The sequence below is a fragment of the Dermacentor albipictus genome, chromosome 1, assembly GCF_038994185.2.
Source record: "Dermacentor albipictus isolate Rhodes 1998 colony chromosome 1, USDA_Dalb.pri_finalv2, whole genome shotgun sequence".
NCBI lineage: Eukaryota > Metazoa > Arthropoda > Arachnida > Ixodida > Ixodidae > Dermacentor > Dermacentor albipictus.
Window position 1 is genome coordinate 171,003,853 of NC_091821.1, and position 19,892 is coordinate 171,023,744.

Below are 19,892 nucleotides of genomic sequence, written 5' to 3' on the forward strand. Positions count from 1 at the left end.
CTCGTTTATTCATTTTTGCTCTCAAAGCGAATAGCACTGCCTACCTTGACAGGTTCTTCTTATCTAATTGGCTGAGAAGAGGTGGAAAGAGCTTCGATGGGGCCGAGCCAGCACAGTGAAAGTAGATAAGCCGATGAGGAAGGTGCTGCCCGCTTCTACGATTGGCCCACTTCCCCTTGCTTAGTTTGCGGTGGATGGTCGAAAATCACGGCCGCGCGTAAAAATGCCGTTAAAAGGATCCTCGGGAAACAGTGGAGAGAGTGACGTCGCACACGTGCCAAAAGCACTCGGTAACGTTATACTGCCACGCCTTTTTTTTTTTATTATACGCAAATAAATCCCTGCGCCCCGGCAACTCTGAGTAGTCAATGCCAGCGCGATCGGCGGGCAGCCATCGTCTATTCCTTTCACAACGGGGCAGTGTCCGGTTATTAAGAAAAAAATTAGTTTTGTTCGGCATGTTGATACATCCTTAACGCGTACACGTCACTTTGACGCGTTGCGATTTCGCGGTTTTGTGACGTCGCGTGACAGACAGCCGAAATGGGCGCAGCCCGAAAACTTTTGACGAAAAAGGCTGCGAATCAGAAATAATTAGTTTTCTTTCGTTTGGACAAATCATGCTTTATCAGTGTGCGCATATCATATCAGATGGAGCGTTATCGCAGTTTTCCTGACGTCGTGTGACGAACCGGTGAAGGAGGGTGGCCCCAGAATTTTTTTTTTACCAGTCATGGAGGGTTGATTGCAGAATTGGAATAGGAAACTTTGGAATAGTTTCACTTTATAGCACCCTTGCGTCCAAAACAATTGCGGCGTACATTATGTAATATAACAGCGATAAGAGCAATGGTTGGTTGACTGACTGAAATGTGGCAATGTCGAATTTGCACTTGGTGTAACGCAGTTTCCCTGTGTATGCGTATTGCATACGTTTTTCAGCCAGGCAGTGTTCTAAAAAAGCTATTAAGACAGGAAGGTCTGGCATAGAGCTGATAGATTTAGCGTAGCTAACGCGAAGCCACTATCGCACTGAGCTAAAATTGGCGCTACTCTTGCAGGCCTGGATGCTACCATGCTCTGACTTTTACCGCATTTATGCTTGGCTACAGCGCCATGTGGTAGGCCGTCTGGTCTGTGGAAACATTTTATCTCCGAAAATGCTCCTCTCCCTTTTAGCAGAAGCATGCGTTTATTTCGCCAAGCGTTAAGACGCAGTCACGTAATAGACTTGATAATAAACACTTGTGGCGTTTGGTTATGCATATATGCATTACATATACAGTGAAGAGATAGTCATTTCGACCAACTCGTTGCTTTTACAAGAAAAGATAGAGCTGCTTTAGAATGGCATTCCCGTCTGTGGCGCTCTGGAGAAACAGGATTTACTTACGCTGTCTGCACTAGCGACATTGCGCTCGTTTTACCCGTGCTACCAGCACCAACCATAGGCTGCCTCAAGTGACAGCGCAAGCTCGACGATTTCCCAAGAGCTAACGTTCACGCCAACACCTTCGCTTTCCCGTCGGGCTTTCTCACGAACGAAGGCGAAGGAAGACTCGCGATCCTTCCACGTCAAACGGACCGAACCTCACGAATACATTTACGCAAGGACTCGCCTCTGCCGATATCGTTTCAGTGAAAGTTTTATCCTTTTACTTCTCCTCTTCGCCTCAACAGCAGATGAAAAATAATAATAATAATAATACTGTACTTCCATCTGTCAACAGCTCGAAATGGTAGTTTCTGAACAAAGGTCGTTGATCTTTCTGTTTCACCTTATTTTTCGGTTCTTGCATTCTTCAGCATACAGTGAGAGCAGCTCCTCTGCGTAAGGTGCTTCCAACCAAAGGGTCCCGGCGCGGCTCGAATTCGCGTCTCGCGATCGACTTAACAACGCTCTCAAAGAAAAGACAAATGTTGTAGGATTGTGTTTGTCTATGTGGCACTCTCTTTCTTTTTCCCTGCATTTCTCGGCAGAGACAACGAACGGACTTCTTAAAATTAGATGAGCTTTTTCTCTGTTTCGCTTTCAACAGCTCAACTCCGTGTTTCATTGAAAAATACACTGTTTTTGTCGTTAATCTCACTCCAGCTTCCTTTACCCTCTTCAATCAAGGAAAACAGTCGGTCTTGCGCGCTCCTTGGGAGCAAGGTAATTACTTTCAGAATTCCTGACTAGTCTGCTCATTTTAATTCATTTACTGTCAAGATGCCCACTGCACCGTTCGTTTGTTAAGCTAAGACGAACGATTGGACTTCGAATGCAGCTTCCGTAACTGTATTTGTAGCGGCGTCCGCTCAGAGCTCCCTTAAACAGCTTGGCCTACGGGTGTGGGCAGCAGGACATTTGAAAGCCCTAAGAAGCAAAGCGCTACAGCACAAAAAAAAAAGTGGGTAGCGCGACAGATCCCGTTCAGCGAGCAGCGCCTCTCCTTATTATAGCATATTGCCCACTGTTTTTACGTGTCAACACTGGCCACCTGAACTTCAAGAGCTGTTTCACTTTAACGCAGTGCGTCTCACGTTAGTTGTGTCGTGTTATGCGTGCAGGTGACTTCTGTTCGCCGCAGATAAGTTGATGCAAATACAGAAAGTTTGAAATACAGGGACATTTAAGACTCCTCGAAATCATTAGAATGCTGGATGCACTTTGTTATGCATTTTCTCACTCCCTTTCTGGTAGTCTCCGTAGTGCTCTTTTGTCTGCCATTGCTGGAAGCTGCAAGGGCTGCAACCATAATTATAGAGGCTGGTTCGGTAACGCGCCTAACGAAGGCAAACGCCGTGCGCACGAGGGTGGCAGGTGACCTCATGAGCGGCAGCGAAACGCGAATTGCAATGAAAACGGAAGCATAGGAAGCTTGTGGAATGCGTGCGTCGAAAGCGAGCGTCTGAAACCGGTCTCGCGTCACTGAAGTCTAATTGTCGGCTTTCTGATTCGTGACCAGTACCCAGCGGACGTCTCAATGGTCAGCGTAAGTGAGTGTCCGAGTCATCAATTACACCTCTCCCCGGTAGGCGCGCACGCATCCCAACAAAACTGGCTGTCACGCATTCTCTACATACACCGTGAGAGAGGAAAATTGGAGTCCCACTAGCACTTGCTGAGTCACTACAATAAAACTCAATGCGACTGTATAGAGAGTGATGTGGCCAACAGTACAATCTGCGCAGATTTCGCACTGTCGTCTGTCTTATATCGTGACTATGAACGATCCATAAAGTTATTCCCGAGATAGATGTTCTATATGTGAGGTGATGTGGCCGCAGTGGATATTACTGGCGCAGCTCGTGTAGCAGAGCGCATTTCGCGAAGGAGCGCTCGACCCACCGAGTTTGTGCTCAGGTCGTGTGCGCGTCGCCGTGACGAAATCGCAAGCTGGTCTGACGCGCCGAATCAGTGCCACCCAGCGACTTCTTTCTTTGCCCAACATACAGTTCTTTGAACATTTCTTTTTTTGAAAAATACTTCTTCGATAGGAAAAGTATGTATAGAAGATAGCTTTCTATGCTCCTATTTTATTGCGATAGCAATCATATGGACACTCCAAGCACATTTCTGCCGTCGGCGTCGCCATCAGGTTCCGTATAATGGCCAAGGGCGATAACGCCGTCGCCGCGCCCCCGACACTGTATGTGCGAGTGTAAGCGTGCGAGGGCAGCCGACGATCGTGGCTCAATCTCGCCCGCGCGATAGGGACGAAATCGGAGAGGAAGCGCGCCGTCTTCCGTCGCGCGCGAGGCACCCAACGTTGCGAGGCACCGGAAGGAGTGGGGGCGGCGTATCTACTCGGCTGCGATTGCGCATGTGGCGGCTGGGGGCGGTCGCGCGGCCGCATTTCGAAAGCGGTCTGCGTTGGGGGCAGAGTCTAGGTGCGTCGGCGGCTCGTGGCTTTGTGCGTACTGTGTCTTCTCGGCGCTCACTTTGTTTTGAAGCGATAGACAGCACGAAGCACGATAGACAGCACAATCGATGCAGCTGCCGCGTTTCCTTAAGTCAGCGTTTTTACAGCTATTGTACGCGCTCATCGAGTGTAATGCGTTCACGTTTGCTGTGCGTGTTGACACCATGCTTGTTAACTTATTCAGTAAGCGAATGTTTACAAGTTGATACGGTCTATAAAAGTGATAGCCTTATTACGTATGGCTGTCTGCTAACTTGCTTTCCCAATCGATGCTTCGCCTTTCTGGCGAAACTGCGACTTTTTTGGTTGCTGTCGGTGTTATCGTTTAAAGTGATGAAGTTTGTTGCTAACTTCTACCGCTATGTATACGTTTATGTAGTCAACGACCTATGGCTAAATTGATATGCACTGGCATAATAACAGACAGCATTTCTACCTGCCTGTAGGGATACACTACTTTGTTGCAATATTGCTATGTTTGCAGACGTTCACTTGCTACAAAACCAAAGTAGAACTAATATGATGCCTATATAACACAAAAAAATGTCTAGCGGAAATCTAAAGACAGATCCTTACGTTATCGTTCACTTTCCTTCTGCCTTCAGCTTCATGGAGCACAGGTAGCCTTAAAAATGAGCAGTGTCGATGTTTCTAGTGTAGCTATTAAGTATTATTTAGCGTATGGTACCACAGATGTTTTTGCGGCACATGGAAAAAAGCTGGGGAACTGAATGCAGATCACATCACCTTGAAATACGCGCTCCTTTCCACTGCCAGAAAACATGTTTAAGTGCCTGTTACGCAAATTATTATAAATGTCGACCAACATTCAGTCTACGTGGTGAATTCTTAGAGCTGCATAATCTAAAACAAGTGGAACGGGTTTTCTTAAATGCGGCCGCACAATTTGTCGTTGCTTACCTAAAGGGTGCTTTGTCGTCAGGTTACGTTCTATGTAAAAAAGCCTACTTTACAAGCGAACCTCTCGATTTTATATAAGTACTGCGAAACTGTGCATTAACTTCTCTTTCTTGCATTGGGGTCGACGCAAACTTGCAGCCAGATTCCCGTTCTGCAGTCATTTACTCGTTTTCTTGTTTTTATCACCGCATGTGCACCCAATCTTACCCATTTCACGCGCCGCCGAGTATCGAATCAAAGCAACAACATCACATCGTTTGAACGCAGACACTCTTCCAGATAATTTTTTTTTAAGCTTGAGCATTCGGCTTGTCGTAATTCACTAAGCAGCTAGTAATATATCAATGCCATCACATGTGTTCCTAGCAGGAGACTATTCTTTTTAATTTTATGAAATACGCGTCCTTCAAGTCACTACCCCTGCTGCAGAAATGTTACGTTCGCGCTGAGTCGCTTGCCAGTGGACCTGGGTGTCAATACGTGCGCGAGTACGCTTCGAAGATTGTGCGTTATATCTACTGTCAACTATTAGTTTTTACAAATTAGACAAATTTACCTTCAATGTTCCGGGCCAATTAAAACCACTATAAGGCGAGTTTCTGAAGCACTTTTATTTTTAAGGGACATTACCGTGCAAGAAACGCACCACGATGCCGAACTTACTCTAATATGCTATTATGTGCAACAAAGATTCAAGACAAAATAATTTAAATGCCTTCCCACACTTTGCTCTGGCTGTCCGCCCTGTCGGCATTGTCCGCCCTGTCGTGATGAAACACCTCTTGGCATAAAGGCAGTGCCAATACGCGCCCAGAAAGCAAGGGATGAAGTAATAAATTCCAGAATACTGATTGCATTAAAAATAACGCGCGAACAAATATGCAAAATTTTATGGTACAAGAAAAGTTATGTCAACCTACCAAATAGAATGTCATTCGCCTCAACTTTAAACTAGACATTGATGGTATGCTGAAAAAATTGTATAGATTCTCGCAGATGTCGTTGGACATACGTACAATAACAAAGTGAAAGCATCCTCACAGAGAAGAGCTCTGTCATCTTTCTAGCGTTTCAGACGCTTCATTGTTTTATCTCCGGGTCTAATTAATTATCGCAGCACAACAAAAAAATGCACTGCACTTCGGCTCACAAAACTTTTCAGGCAAGCGCCTGTAAAACTACATCTCCTCCCTACAGTCCATGACGTCCTACAGAAAATATATAGTAAGGTGGACTTATAGAAGCACCTCTCATAAATATATGTAAATGCTGCCGCGAACATGAGAGCCCCGTTAGTTTACAGGTATACCGCGATGGGCTTGCTATAGAAGTGACATTATAAAAAGTTGACGAAGGCCCTGAATCATTTCCTGATGGGTACATATCGCAAACAGACTGATCAAATTCAAAGTGGGGCACTCAAGGACTAATACTTTTCCTGGTTGCACAGTTGAAAAGCATAACAATTACACCTCTAGTGATTCCACGGTACGCTGAAGTGCGGTGAGCCCCAGTTTCGTGTGAAAGTGCGGCAAGAAGCGACTATGCATCGGCTCCGTGCGCACTTTCTTACGGCTCTGTAAATTCGAAGTCTACATAGATCACTAAGTAAGCGAGTCAAAAATCTTATCCTGAATTTTCGAAATTCGAAAAGAGAGGAACACTCAAGTAAGGGAAGAAGCAAAGCTAGTGTTCAAACAGCGGATTCCTAAGGACGAACGTTCAAAGTGGTGCAGCAGATGTCAGAAAAACGTGGCACAACGGGAAAACTAATCAATGAAAAGAGAAGAAAAATGCATATCTCGACTAGTAATGCCTGCTGGTCGGACCTCAGGCTGCGAGTCACTCGGGGTGGCAGAGTTGCGACCGCGGAAAAAGCGCAAAGTCCGTCCGAGGGACAGGCTGCCACCACCGGGGCAGGTGGCCCCGCCGAGTGACACGCTGGCGTGGGTCGCGTGACAGCGGCTGCCGGGCAGCGCCGTGGGGACGCACCTTCCGAGAAGGCTGGACTCGAGCCTGGGTTGTCCGGCGTCATGCGTGCCGCCGTCGACGTGGCCGTGTTGGCGCGAGCGCCGTCAGCAGCGGTCGACGGGCGCCGCTGGCTGGCGGCCCGGGACGGCACGGCAGAGGCCCGCGAGCAGCGAGACGGGCTGCCGGCCCGTCAGGCGTCGCATGGTCGTGTCCCCCCCTCGGGCGAGGAACGCGACCGGGGCTCGTGTGCCCCCCAGTGGAAGCGCGCCCCCCCGCGCTCCAACACGCGGCGCGGACGCCGAGCCGACTGGGACGGCTGCGCCATGCGCTCCGCGCGCGCGGCCGAGGGCGGCTCCTCTCGCCCACGGCCGCGGTGCGCGCACCCTCACCCACACCCGCGGGCGCAGGCCCCTCCCGCCGGCGGAAGACGAAGGCGCGCCTCCTCCCTCGCACCGCCACACTTTCTCCTCCGCCAAGTGAAAAGCGCGACTTCTCTGCGCGCCTCAGGACCCTGCATTTTCACTTTCGCGCGGCCCACAGTTGTCACTCTTTGCTCGCTACTCGAACGCAGCGCCTGCAGTCGGCACACTTTTCACTGGGTTCCCAGCAGCTCCGGAAAATGACGTGCGTACAGTCGCGCTGTTGAGCTTTCTTTGCAACAATATTCCTTTTCCGGTATCAGGCCCGTTCCTGCAGCAGATTGGTTCATCTTCAATGAGATGCCATTCATGATATCTAAGTTCCCGGAATGAGGACTGCTCACCTCCCTCCTCAATTTATCCCCTCTCCGTGGTTCAACTTGTATCAATGCCCCACCTTTTCAGGCTTTTTGGTATAAAACATGCGCTTGTGCAGTACAAAAATCACGATGAATGTAAGTCAGCGCGATAATTTCAGCCACGTGTAAAATTGCCTGTATCGCAGGACCATGACTCGTAAAATGGAGGTCATTTCTGTCCTTGCCTGAAATAGACGGCATACTTCATCGCGCCATAAATTATATGTGGAATGAGCGGCAGTCGCAGGTGCTAGAAAATGGATACCAGGGTCTTCTTGCAAAATTTGAACGAAATTCGGCGCTTTTTCGCGTGTATGGGAGTGCTGGCGTACCTTGTTTCCGCAATGTCCTAGTGGTCTATTTGCACGAATCGTTTTCAAATGAGCTCGTTACACTGTTATCCAGTCTTGTACACATTACAGGAAAACGTAAATCATTACAATTAGTTGTACCCGTCGCGATGGCTCAGTGCCTATGACGTTTTGCTGCTGAGCACGAGGTCGCAGGTGCGATTTCCGGCCACGGTGGCCGCATTTCGGTGCGGCTGGAAAGCAAGAGCGCTTGTGTACCGTGCATTGGGCGCACGTTAAAGATCTGCAGGAGGTCGAAAGTAATCCTGAGATATCCCGCTATGGCGTCGCTAGTAAGCCACTGCGTCGTAGTTTTGGTATATTTAAACCCATGGTATGTAAAAATTACTTCTTTCAAAAACATGATTTACTTCATTCCCAATCGCAGCCCCCCAAAAAACAACTACAATTCCTGAAAGTAATCAGGTAATTTTCCCCTTCCTTTCAAGTTCTTTTCCCCTTAGAGCTACATGGTGTCTGTACTGTAATAAGTAAAACGAACTGAAGGCACGTCCGGGGCACTTGTAAAGCTTTCTTGAAACTTGCCAATTAAATATGCGAAGAGGCACATGGCTGCGTGCAAGCTTATTTCCAATTACGCGCCAGGAACTCTTCACGTTCTTCCCTCGTCGCAGCAAAACTTTGTCGTTTTTCTTCGCGTACTGTTTATGCAAGTGTTCGTGTTCAGTATGGCCCTTTGCAGCAAAGTGAAAATGTGCCCGACCAGGGGTAGGCGAAAAAAACAACTTCGCTTTAAATTACGTGCCAGTAAAGACTGATCGCTCACAAGCCATCGGTGCTTGAAGAAATAACATGCTGCCACGACGTCTTGAACGTCCCGTTGCAAGCAGTAAAGCACCTATACTTTTTCCCCTTCCATCGCTTGTTTCTGGCCAGCTTAGCGCATCGCAATGATGTCGCCCCTTTCTGCACTGGTAGCCGGCAGCCAGTTGCTGCGCATTGCCAAAGATGAACGGAAACTATCAAATCGCTGCTCACTGTTTCGTTTTGAGGGTGTTGTAATGTTCTTCCTCCTCCTCTCATCTGTACTGATTCTTCCTCGTGTGGCGCTCGTATTTCCTCATGCCGCTGTTTTATTGCTGCGTTCATGACTCTGCGTAAAAAGGAACAACGCTCTTGTATACTGTTTCTTGGTGCGTTTGCTGAGCCCCATTTAGTGCACCAGCGTGTGAGCCCACGAGAAGCAGAAGTCCAGTTTGATGAGTATAGATCGCGCACTCTATCACTCACAAGTATTACTGAAAGATTATGCTATTATACAATATTTAGCATGCGTCATCCGCCCACCCACACTCACGTACACAAATCAAGGTGTTGCATCTGTAGCGGGCCAACGAAACTACTTATTATTTCGACACCATTACGCATAGATCTGAGTCGGAGTCAAGCAGATACCCTGCTATGAGCTTTTAATCATGGCTTCGGGGCAGTTACGAGCCGGCTGGCCCAAATCAATTGAGTCTCATTCTACGAAAGTCCTTCATTCCATGAGTCTCAATAAATCTGAACCCGGGACTTTATGATTCTGAGGAATCGGTGATTCCGTGAAATTCAGCGAGCCCGAGTAAGTATGAGTCTTGAAGCCCGCGAGTTGAGTCCACCTGCTCTGAGCCTGAGTCTGAGTGAGCCTGAATGAGCCTCAGTCTGAGCCTGAATGAGTCTAATGCTGTGATCCCGAGTCTAATGGAGCCCTGAGCTTAAGATATCTTTGTGAGAAAGTCTGAGGGAAGTTTGTTTATTTTGCCGCCGATAGGAGCATCAGTCGCATCACACACTTCTTTTTTTTTTCCTTACCGACATTTCACTGACACGTTGCATCGCTGTTTTTAAGCGCTGAGCCGTGATCCCTAAAGAGTTACAGAGCGCAGTGCCTCTTGCAGTCCACAATCTCTCCCTCTGGCTCTGTCTCTCTCTCTCTCTTGTTGTTATTTAAAAATATTTCTGTGTGCGGAAGAAGACGTCTATTGAGACCACTCTGTTGCAAACAAACACTCCGTTCCACACATTCAATTTTCCGTTTTTTCACACAAAAATAATTACAAAAATGACTAGCATAAAGGAAACGGTCCTGTATCCACGAATCACTCCCCGCAGCCTCATAAGCTAACCTTCACTTAGCAGGTCGGCCGACCGGACCCTTCTCCCCCCCCCCCCCCCTCAAAAATGCGCATTAAGAACAGTCACGCGAAATGTGATGCAGCTAGTAACTCAAGTGGGAGGCCATGATAGAGAACGCAACATCACCCCGAACAATCAGACATTTATCACCCAATATATTATATTTAGCGGACTATTATATTATTTGTCATAATGCATGCGAGGTGGAAATTGGCATCTTTTGACAATTTTTGTCGTATTATAAGTAAATCAATACGCCAGTGATTTACGCCCTCCGATTATTTACCCCCCCCTCCCGATTATTTAATCAATACGCCCCCCCCTAACGTACATTGCCAGAGTTTTGTCACCCATATCATCTGACGTTCCTTTTGACTTGCCTTGACCTTTTCACTTAAAATTTTAATGTAGCTAATAGCTTACTGCATCAATGTTCGCATGGAGATGCACGTATTTTAATTCATACTTTGCTTTATTTCTGCAAATCGGAACAATAGGCAAACAAGCGCATTAGAAGTACCAGCAACAGCTGCCTCATCCGCATTTTCTCACTTCAACATTGTTTTGAATTTGCACTGTATACACCATGCATATACACTATATATTTAAATATATACACAGGAAAAAGTGTCTTATATTTTTAAAAAGAAGCAGATAGACAATTAACAATTATTTCTAAAGGTATGGTAGCTTATGCCTAAACAATCAATATGTAGCTATATGTTCAACTCGCTTCAAAATGCTTTGCGTCCTTTTTTGACCCTGAAAAAAACCTGTAGACTTTAGTGAACCCTTTGGCAGAGTCTTTTATCAACGGCGTATGAAATGCACGTGAATCATAAGTGTCTCCGTATCGCTTCTCTTTCGAGTAAGCAAAGCTAACGACTCATTAAAAAAGACACTTCTAATAATTTAGAACATTTATTAGGGATGGAAACATCGTCAATAGCATGCAGAGGTCACAAATATATACAGATTGTCCCAATTAACTATCATGCACCAAGACTAAAAAAGAAGTAATTCATTACTAGAAGAAAACCTAGTGCATATTGTTTCCATAGAAATGGAGTAGCTGCCAGTAATTTTTTCGTTACTGAGATGTAATTAGGTAGCTGTAATTAATTATCTAACTCGAGACTGGACTGGAAAACTTTATTATGGTGCTGCAGGACGCACCTAGCGCGTAGCGGGCGTCTCCCTCGTAGGGACCGACAGGGAGTACCTGGCGGCAGGTTGGCGGGCCTGCTAGACGGGCCATTGCTGGTGGGAGAGTAGTGAGCTTCTGAGGGACCTCTCCCACTCGTCCGAGGCAGAGTCTAACTCGAGACGTACTATCATATTTATCAAAGTGTCACTGAGGCATTTGTAGGAACAGCCAAGGGACATTAACTGCGGTATTTTCAGCAATGTACTAATTGCGTACTAACCTTTTCCGACTGATAAATAAACCCTGCAAAATATGGTGCATACCACGTGACTGGGCCCCCTCCCCCATCATAAAGCTGCGCCTTCGAACAGGCACCTTCTGAGTTAGCCAGAACGAAATGAAGGGGAAAAAAAATCACCACGCAAGCGCTCCGTACAGATACCAGCGAAGCTCGAATGTGCGGCCCCGGTGTTTATCACTGGGTTAATCCCGGCGGTTCATTAAATGAGGGCTTGGTAGGCTGCCGGATCCTCGGTACGCACTTGCTGCTTGCGCTCGGATGCACGAGCCTGTTCTTGTGCCCGGGCTGCAGCATCGGTACGGCGTAGACGAGCTCGCTCCCGGTTCTGCTCGCGGCATTGCTGATCGAAAGCTGCCTGTTCCTCAAGAGTAGGTATGACGCGTGGCCTACCCTTTTCGGAGCCGGAGAGAAACTGTAGCGCGCCCGCCAAGCTGCGACGGAGAGCAGTGACGTCACTACTGGCGTAGGCAATCGCGCGTCTCTCTTTCGCTTTCTTTTTCTTTCGTGCATTCGCATCGGGTGGCGCCGAAGAAGTTTTCGGTGTACAGGCAATGGCCGGACGGATGAACGAATCGGCTAGCCATGTACAGCTTCCCTGTAAAACATCGTGATCGAGCTAGTGCCTTATCTGCCGCGCTTCTGCCCAAGTAACACGCCGCGTTTGGTGCTAGCTGGAAACAATCTGTGATAGCTGTTATCTTAGCGCAGATAAAGTGCATGGATGCTCCTTTTTTTTGCCAGGGAACCGATCACCACAAAAGCGAATTGACAACGTCAGGTCAAATGTTTAAATGTGCGTCTTGTTTAGTCCCAGTCGCCATGACTTTCTCTGATGAGCAGAAGCTAAAAATGATCCTTGCCTTTGGAGCTGCAAATGACAACAAGAGGAAGGCCGCAAATAGATATCAGCCATGGAAGTGTGACGGTAGACCAAATGCATCAACTATCATCAGATAATATGAAAACTTGAGACAAACCGGCAGCTTCCAGAAACAGCGAGGGAGGACTCCATCTTTAAGTTCTACCCTACGCACGGATGTTCCAGCATTTATTGCCTCAAACCAGAACCCCTGCCTCCTCTTAGCACTGCGGCTAACATGTCAATGAGATCACACATGACGTCGAGGTATACTGAGCACTGTGTGCGTGAAGAAAGGAAGTGCAATTCTTAGTTGTTCATTATTTGCCTCAGTATAGGAACTTTGGCTAATGAAAAGCCCGCTATCCCGAAATCGTAGCTAAGCAGATTAACGCACACATAGAAATGACAGTTAACGAGTGAACAACATAGATAGAAAAAAAATCATCAGCCCTTTCACTCTGTGGAGAAGGGCGAGCAGCGAAGCTGTGGTGTGGCTTACGTCCATCGACGCGTCTGTCTATATACAGATGTTGTTGTTGTTGTTATTATTATTATTATTATTATTATTATTATTATTATTATTATTATTATTATTATTATTATTATTATTATTATTATTATTATTATTATTATTATTATTATTATTATTATTATTATTATTATTATTATTATTATTATTATTATTATTATTATTATTATTATTATTATTATTATTATTATTATTATTATTACAATACACAACGCCCACTTGTGGTAACAGTGTGTATAAGACGCAGGTGGCCGTTAAACCGAGCCTCCACGCGAGCGACGAAATGCGTTGACCGGGGCGCAGTCAAAGGAGTGCACGCAACAAAACACGCTTGTTTACAATTTAAGATTACGCATGCATCCTAGTAAATTAGCTCAATTAAACTTCGAAAGACGACTTTTATTCTAGCGGACAAACATGGGGCTGTCCGTTTTCCTCCCGTAGAAGTCCATGTATTGACAGCAGACGGGAATTCCGCAATATGTACGACTTCACTGTGAACTACGCAATTCTGAAAAGTAGATGAAACTCGGCATAATGTTAGAGTCGTCTGAGCGGCTAATTATCATGTCATTTTTTTTCGGGATAGTTTTGATAATACAAGAGTTACATCCATTTTGTGTAACGATACTCTCTCCATAGACGGCCATGTATTGACAGCAGACGGGAATTCTGTAACGTTTACAACTTCAGAGCGAAGCAAATAATTATGACAAGTAAATTAAACTCAGCGTAATGATACAGTCCTCTTAGTGGCCAATTTCAGTATGATTTTTTTTTCAATATACCTACATTAGGTTGATCATAAGAAGCCAACAAACACTGACACTATGGACAACATAGGGGAAATTACTTGTGCTTAATAAATGAAATGAAGAAACGATAAATAAATGGAAATGAAAGTGGATGAAAAAACAACTTGCCGAAGGTCAGGACCGAACCCACAACCTTCTCATTTGACGAAGGTTGTGGTTGAGTGCTACAGAGCATTCGCGAGAAACTGGTGTCGAAATTTTTTTGGTGTCGACGCGACGCCTAGACGGACCGGGTAGCTATATGCAGCGTCGCTGTAAATATCGACATAACCAAACGCTTTCACACTCACTTAGAGTGAAAGAAATACATTATATACGAAATAAACACACTAAGAACTTGACATGAAGTTGCAAATCTGTACAGATCATGCGTAATGCAGAGTTGCCGCATGACCTGTGGCAAGCATGTGTAGTATGTGTTCATGTCGAAATAGTTCAGTTCGAAGCAAAGTGCACGGAAAAATCACTAATGCGGAAATGGTATTATGCTAGTCAGATGAAAAAATAACACACCAAAGCACGCAAAATGTTAATCACACGACGAACTCACCCGGACGTTAGCATGATATGAAAATTATGCCACTGAAATAACACTATTTACAAGGAACCTGTGAGGCGGGTATCCACATGAAAATCGCGCACGAGTTCCACATCTTCTCTTTGTTTATAGGAACGGGAGCAGGGTCCAAGCAATTTTTTTTTTGCATATAAGGGACGTCTGTCTATGTTGTCAAGCCGATCATGTAGTGCCTCACGATGTTCGTAAAATGTGGAAATTATATGAGACTATATATATCCTACAGAAGCTTCCGGGGTTCCGCAATTTACACAGTCTTAAGGAGGCCTTTCCGTCTTCAATACAGAAAACTGGCCGTGTAGGCCAATGGGAGACATACACAATCTAAGGAGTGTGTCTAAAGCCCGTTCTGTCTTAAGGTTTGGTGAAAAGGATACCGAAAGGTCTATGCGGCCTGGTTCATTATTGTAAAGTCGCCTTTTAATGGCATGTATGCTTGTGCGGTTCATTGAAATATGATATTGTAATGGCACCAAATGAATGGAATGTTTCCAACAACGGCTCAGTTATACACGGCAACAAGTAGAAGTCTACAATTATAATATCCGCCAAATGCTTATAGTGCGGGGCAGTTGCCGGCCCCGACTCCCAGGCTACTCCGCCTACAACAACAGTCAGCCCCAAAATCTACCACCACCAAATGCCTACTGTGAGTGCCAAACTGATTTGGAAAAGAGCAATGTGCGCCATCAAACTTCACTAAAACTGGGAATGCTTTTCATCGCCACGAGGTCGAGCGGTTAACGGTGCTATATTACGCCCAAGGACTCGCATTTACACGTCCTTAAGTTAAGTAGGTACCCCGCACTTAGACCTGCAAGCAGCAAGAAAAAAAAAGAACAAACAAGGTGCGGTGTGAAACTTCGACAGAGAGTGCCAGGCGCATCCGGCGTGTTCGCGATTACCGCAGCGCGCTGTGGTTGATGTTTCGCGGGAGGCGGGGCTGCCGCGCGTTTACGACGCCTCGCTCCACGTCGGCACGCTCCGAGAGTCAGCGCCAGTGTCGCGTTCCAGGCAGTGGGCCTCGCCGGCGAACGTATAAACGATGCGGTCGTAAACGGCGCCCCGCATGCACGGCCGAGACGCTGCTCCGACGTCCACCAAGCGTGCCACATAATATACCACTCGAGCAGCCTCTCTTGTCTCATAACTGCTGCCGCCGTTCAGAGTCGCCACAAACCAGGCTTTTACGCCCACTGTACACAAGGACGTAGACATGCATGGCCGACCTCGAGAAGAGAGGTAGAGAGAAAATATGGGGAGGCCGCTAAGGTTAGGGCCCACGCTCTCGCGTCCTGCAAGCGCGGCAGATTTAGGGGCACAACATTCACTGAGAGCTGCGAGTGCTGTTCACATGCACCGAACAAAAGGAATATATATATATATATATATATATATATATATATATATGCGTGTGTGGGGGCGGGGAGGGGGAACGAGAAGAAAGGGAACCGAGGGGCCCGATTTTATTCATATCATAAGAAGCCAACAGACAAACACACCAAAAGTCCTTGGTGGCTTTGTTTGGTGGCTTCCAACGATATATATATATATATATATATATATATATATATATATATATATATATATATATATATATATATATGTATATATATATATATATATATATATATATATATATATATATATATATATATATATATATATATATATATATATATATATATATATATATCAAAACCATACCGAAGGGTGCACGAGAACTGAGCGAGTTGCTGGCCAGCGGGGTGCCCCGTCCGTAAGAGGCACTCATATCGTCAATGTTAGTGTGTGGGAACGTGCGATGCACTAGATGTTCGTCAGCCGAGAACTGCTCTGCCGGGTTCCAGTATGGTGCCCCAGAAATGTCTGATTGAGGCACAAATTTCAGTGACGAAACTGCGAGTATGTCAAACCCCCTCTGGCCCTCCCCCTAGTGAAGGGTAGATAAACAAATATTCCGCATATGGTCAACTTCTTTGCCTTTACTCATACTTCCTCGTCCTCTTCCTCCTCTGCCTCTTTCATAGCACAGAAAAAAAAATGACAGGGTTTTGCACGTTCTCGGAGGGGCGAGGCTTTTTTTTCTTCTTTACTGTACTGTTAATTTTCGTCAAGCTTCCTGCACACTGTAAGTACAAGCGTACTGCGACCCGCAGCGGTGGCTTAGTGACTATGGCGTTGCGCTGCGAAGCACGAGGCCGCGGCATCAAATCCCGACCGCGGCGGCCGCATTTCGAAGGGGGCGAAATGCACGAACGCCCGTGCCACGTGCAGTGGGGCCACGTTAACGATGCCCTCGTGGACCAAATTAATTCGGAGTCACCCACTATGTCCTGCCTCATAATCAAATCGTGGCTGTGGCACGTGAAACCCCACAATTCCATTCAAGTTCATGCGTGTTGCTGCAACCTCTGCTTGTATGCTGCTGTAATAAATAGGCTCTCGTGAACGAAAACGGAGACTTCGCTGACGTAACATTGATAATAGGCCCTGCACTGCCCTGATATGGGTACCGTGTCTCCACAAATATACCTACAGGGGCTTGTTTTCTAATCCCAACTGCTTAAGGAGGATGAGTTTCGCGTTAATGTTTGATCCTGCACAACGACCCCTTCACGGCCAGTCGATCATTTTCCTTCCAAAATCACATCACCATGGGCAGCAAGTGCACCAAAAAAAACCTTTGCTGGTTGTTATAGATCACATGACAAAAAAAAAATACAGAGGAGACAGATATTTTGTTTTCACTTAAGAAATAAGGATCATGAACCTTGGATGCAAAAGCAAAAATAATGACTATCACCATTCGCGAGTGTCCGTAGTTCCCTTGTGCATGAATTCCGGTTTCCAAGCTTAGCTCCATACATAATCCTGGGTTTTCCCAATAAGCGCGCCCAATCACGCGGCCGTCCTTACAAAGTGATTACAGTGGCATGACGTGTTCACAAAGGAGGTGTTGTAATTACGGGATAACTAAACAGACACCAGAAATGATCCCATTCAAAGGGAGTGGGATGTCTAGAGCAGTGCTGAAAAGCGTAGCTCTTCTCCTTAATAAACAGTGCAAGCCGAGCTCCTCCGCTAATCGGGGACAATGAGAAACTATTAATTGGACACTAGCTTTAGATAGTAATTCGAGTGCACGAGCATGAACCATGTTGACGGTTATGCAGACAGCGGGCTTTGCTTTGAGAGCATCGTCTTCGACGTGAATGCTACCTACGGGTTGCCTCAATTTTGCAACACATCGCATAACTATGCCACTGTGCGGCTACACAAACCAGCTTAGTCACTCATTACCGCCGTCCTCGAAAAACATGGTCTGTGATGCAAGCAATGCGCGTGTCTCGTTGTTGCACCTGGCTGTTCAATGAACAAGAAATGCTCAATTAGGAGCCGCCATTAATCGTTTCGTATTACATACGGCTTCAACAATAAATGCTACGAGCACGTCCTCCCACTTCTGTCCGCAGAATTTCAGGAAGCGTGTTGACTATGTAGTGGCATGACGCGAACGATAGGTTCTCCTGCGCTGTTTGTTTGCTCATTTAAAAACAAATAGCCAGCCTATGGAAATATATATAATTTTTTGCAACAACGAGCCGAGATTCGTTGACAACGATGTATCGTGAATAGCGGCCGCGAAATAGTATCAAGCGAGCGCAATTTCAGAGCGGATTTGTGCCTTACACGTGGCTCTCACAATTTCGAATTCAGCAAATGTGAGCTGAACAAATGCACTTTACAGGTTTTTGGTCCGAAGCTGCGCTCTTACCGGCAGTCCAAGCACCACGTAAGTGTTAAATATGCGCTCATCGAACCCACTTTGTAAACTAAACAAGACGGAGAGAGCAAATCCTGAAATGCGTCGAGTTCATCGATGAACACACTTGGCCACTTGTGACTGACTGAACGACGACCGCTTCATTGCGTGTGCATCCGTGCATAGTACGAACTTCTCCTTTTTCTCAGCTTTCCGTCCCCTTACGTCATTCCTCGTAGGAGGGTAGCTTCTAAGAGGTAGCCAACCCTGCTCAGCCTAGTTAACCTCCCTGCCGTTCCCTCATCACCTCTCCTATAATCTATTGCCAAAGGACTTGTGAACTAGCGCATTTACACGTACTGCGCGTTTCTTAGGCTTAGGTCTCTCAAACTCTTAACTCCTTCTCCCTCCATGCAGCCTAAGATGTATCAGAGAGCGGTTTCAAGAAACATTACTGGTATGCAATCATGTATGATATTGACAATGGGACCTAAACAAACAAAAAAATTTAATTAGGGAGACGAGGGAGCGAAGTTAGGATCGACGTCCGCCCTGCACAGTTAGAGGTGAGAACCTTCCTTTTATGTGACCAAAAATTCCATTCCTGAATTTCTTTCTTTTTTTTTTGCTTTCTCCGATAAGTTAAGAAAAAACAGAACTGCAAAAATACTATCCCACATTATTGTGCAAGGTGATCAAGCTCATCCGTGGCTCCTTCATAGTGATGGACGCGACGCATATTAAAATTTAGGACTTCTATCACGACGCGAGTTCCGCTCTATAAAGCGTATGATGGAAAATTAGATATCTTGTAATTAGAAAAAAATCCCAACAGATTTTTGTCCTTGTTTATCTTTTTTTTTGCTATACTTATCCGGCCAGCTTCAACCGTTTACTAATATCGACAGGCAAAAGCTTACAGCATCGATAAAATGGAATGGTTGCATGTAATGACAAACTTTTACAGGCAGCTTCCTTCCTTAAAATTTTCATTACCTACTGATTCAAAACGCAGGATAGCTTTTGTAATCGTGAATTATCTTTCCTGCAATGTAGTTGTTACTGATTTCTCTCGCGTTTTGGAAATAGTTTAATTGCTTGACTACGAGACATTCAAGTAATTGGCAATTACCCGTATTCTACATAGGAATGCTGACTTTAATGAGCTACTGGACTAGGGAACATGGCGAGAATCTTCGATGCCAATTTCTCAAACTGGTGCAATTGTCCTTCCTTGAGTTTGGCCTTGTACACGACAATCCAGTGACTCAGAAGATGTTACTCGCACACCGACGTCACTGGTTGTCTATCCACAAAGTATTTAATTGGCACTTGGGCCTTCTAAAAAAGATTGGTTGGCGTAACCATCTTTAGACTGCGCGGTGCGATAAAATGCCTCCCTGGGCCTGCCGGGCTTTCCCTTTCTGTTTATATTATGTTTCTGCTCAATATCTCCCCATTCATCACTGTATAGGGTAGCAAACCTGTCGTTGACCTGGTCATTCTCCATCGCTCATTCCATTCTCTCTCTCTCTCTCTCCCTCGGAAGAAAACCAAGCAGCTAGACCGTACAGCGTTTCGTATGCATGTCAGGAATTTAAACTTAACCTTCATACTTTCCGATTTTCACCCGAAAGCACTAGTCGATATATTATGTGTCAAAACGATGAATATCGAAAAACACATATTAAGCGGGCTTCCCGCTCTTGACCTTTCTGTCCGATGGACGTGGTACTACTACGTATAACACCATAGTGGCTGGGCTGCAGTCATTTCAACATGAGTGCCAAATGATTAGCATTTAGCTCTTATCCGCCTTCCTTTGCTT

General features: G+C 45.9%; 1 protein-coding gene across 3 annotated transcripts in view; it reads right to left on the reverse strand.

Moving 5' to 3' along the window:
- Window positions 1-19,892, reverse strand: part of LOC135905744 (band 7 protein AGAP004871-like) — a 247,968-nt gene that overhangs the window by 180,462 nt on the left and 47,614 nt on the right. For 2 of the 3 annotated variants that reach the window (XR_010565465.1, XM_065436760.1), the window contains exon 1: window positions 6,822-7,097. The exons of the other annotated variant lie outside the window; for it this stretch is intronic. Coding sequence is in view for 1 of the 2 variants with exons in the window: in XM_065436760.1 (XP_065292832.1) it covers window positions 6,822-6,864 (43 nt within the window). In the remaining variant the exon portion in view is untranslated. Of the gene's footprint in view, window positions 1-6,821; window positions 7,098-19,892 lie in introns of those variants that run through there. 3 annotated transcript variants of the gene reach the window in all.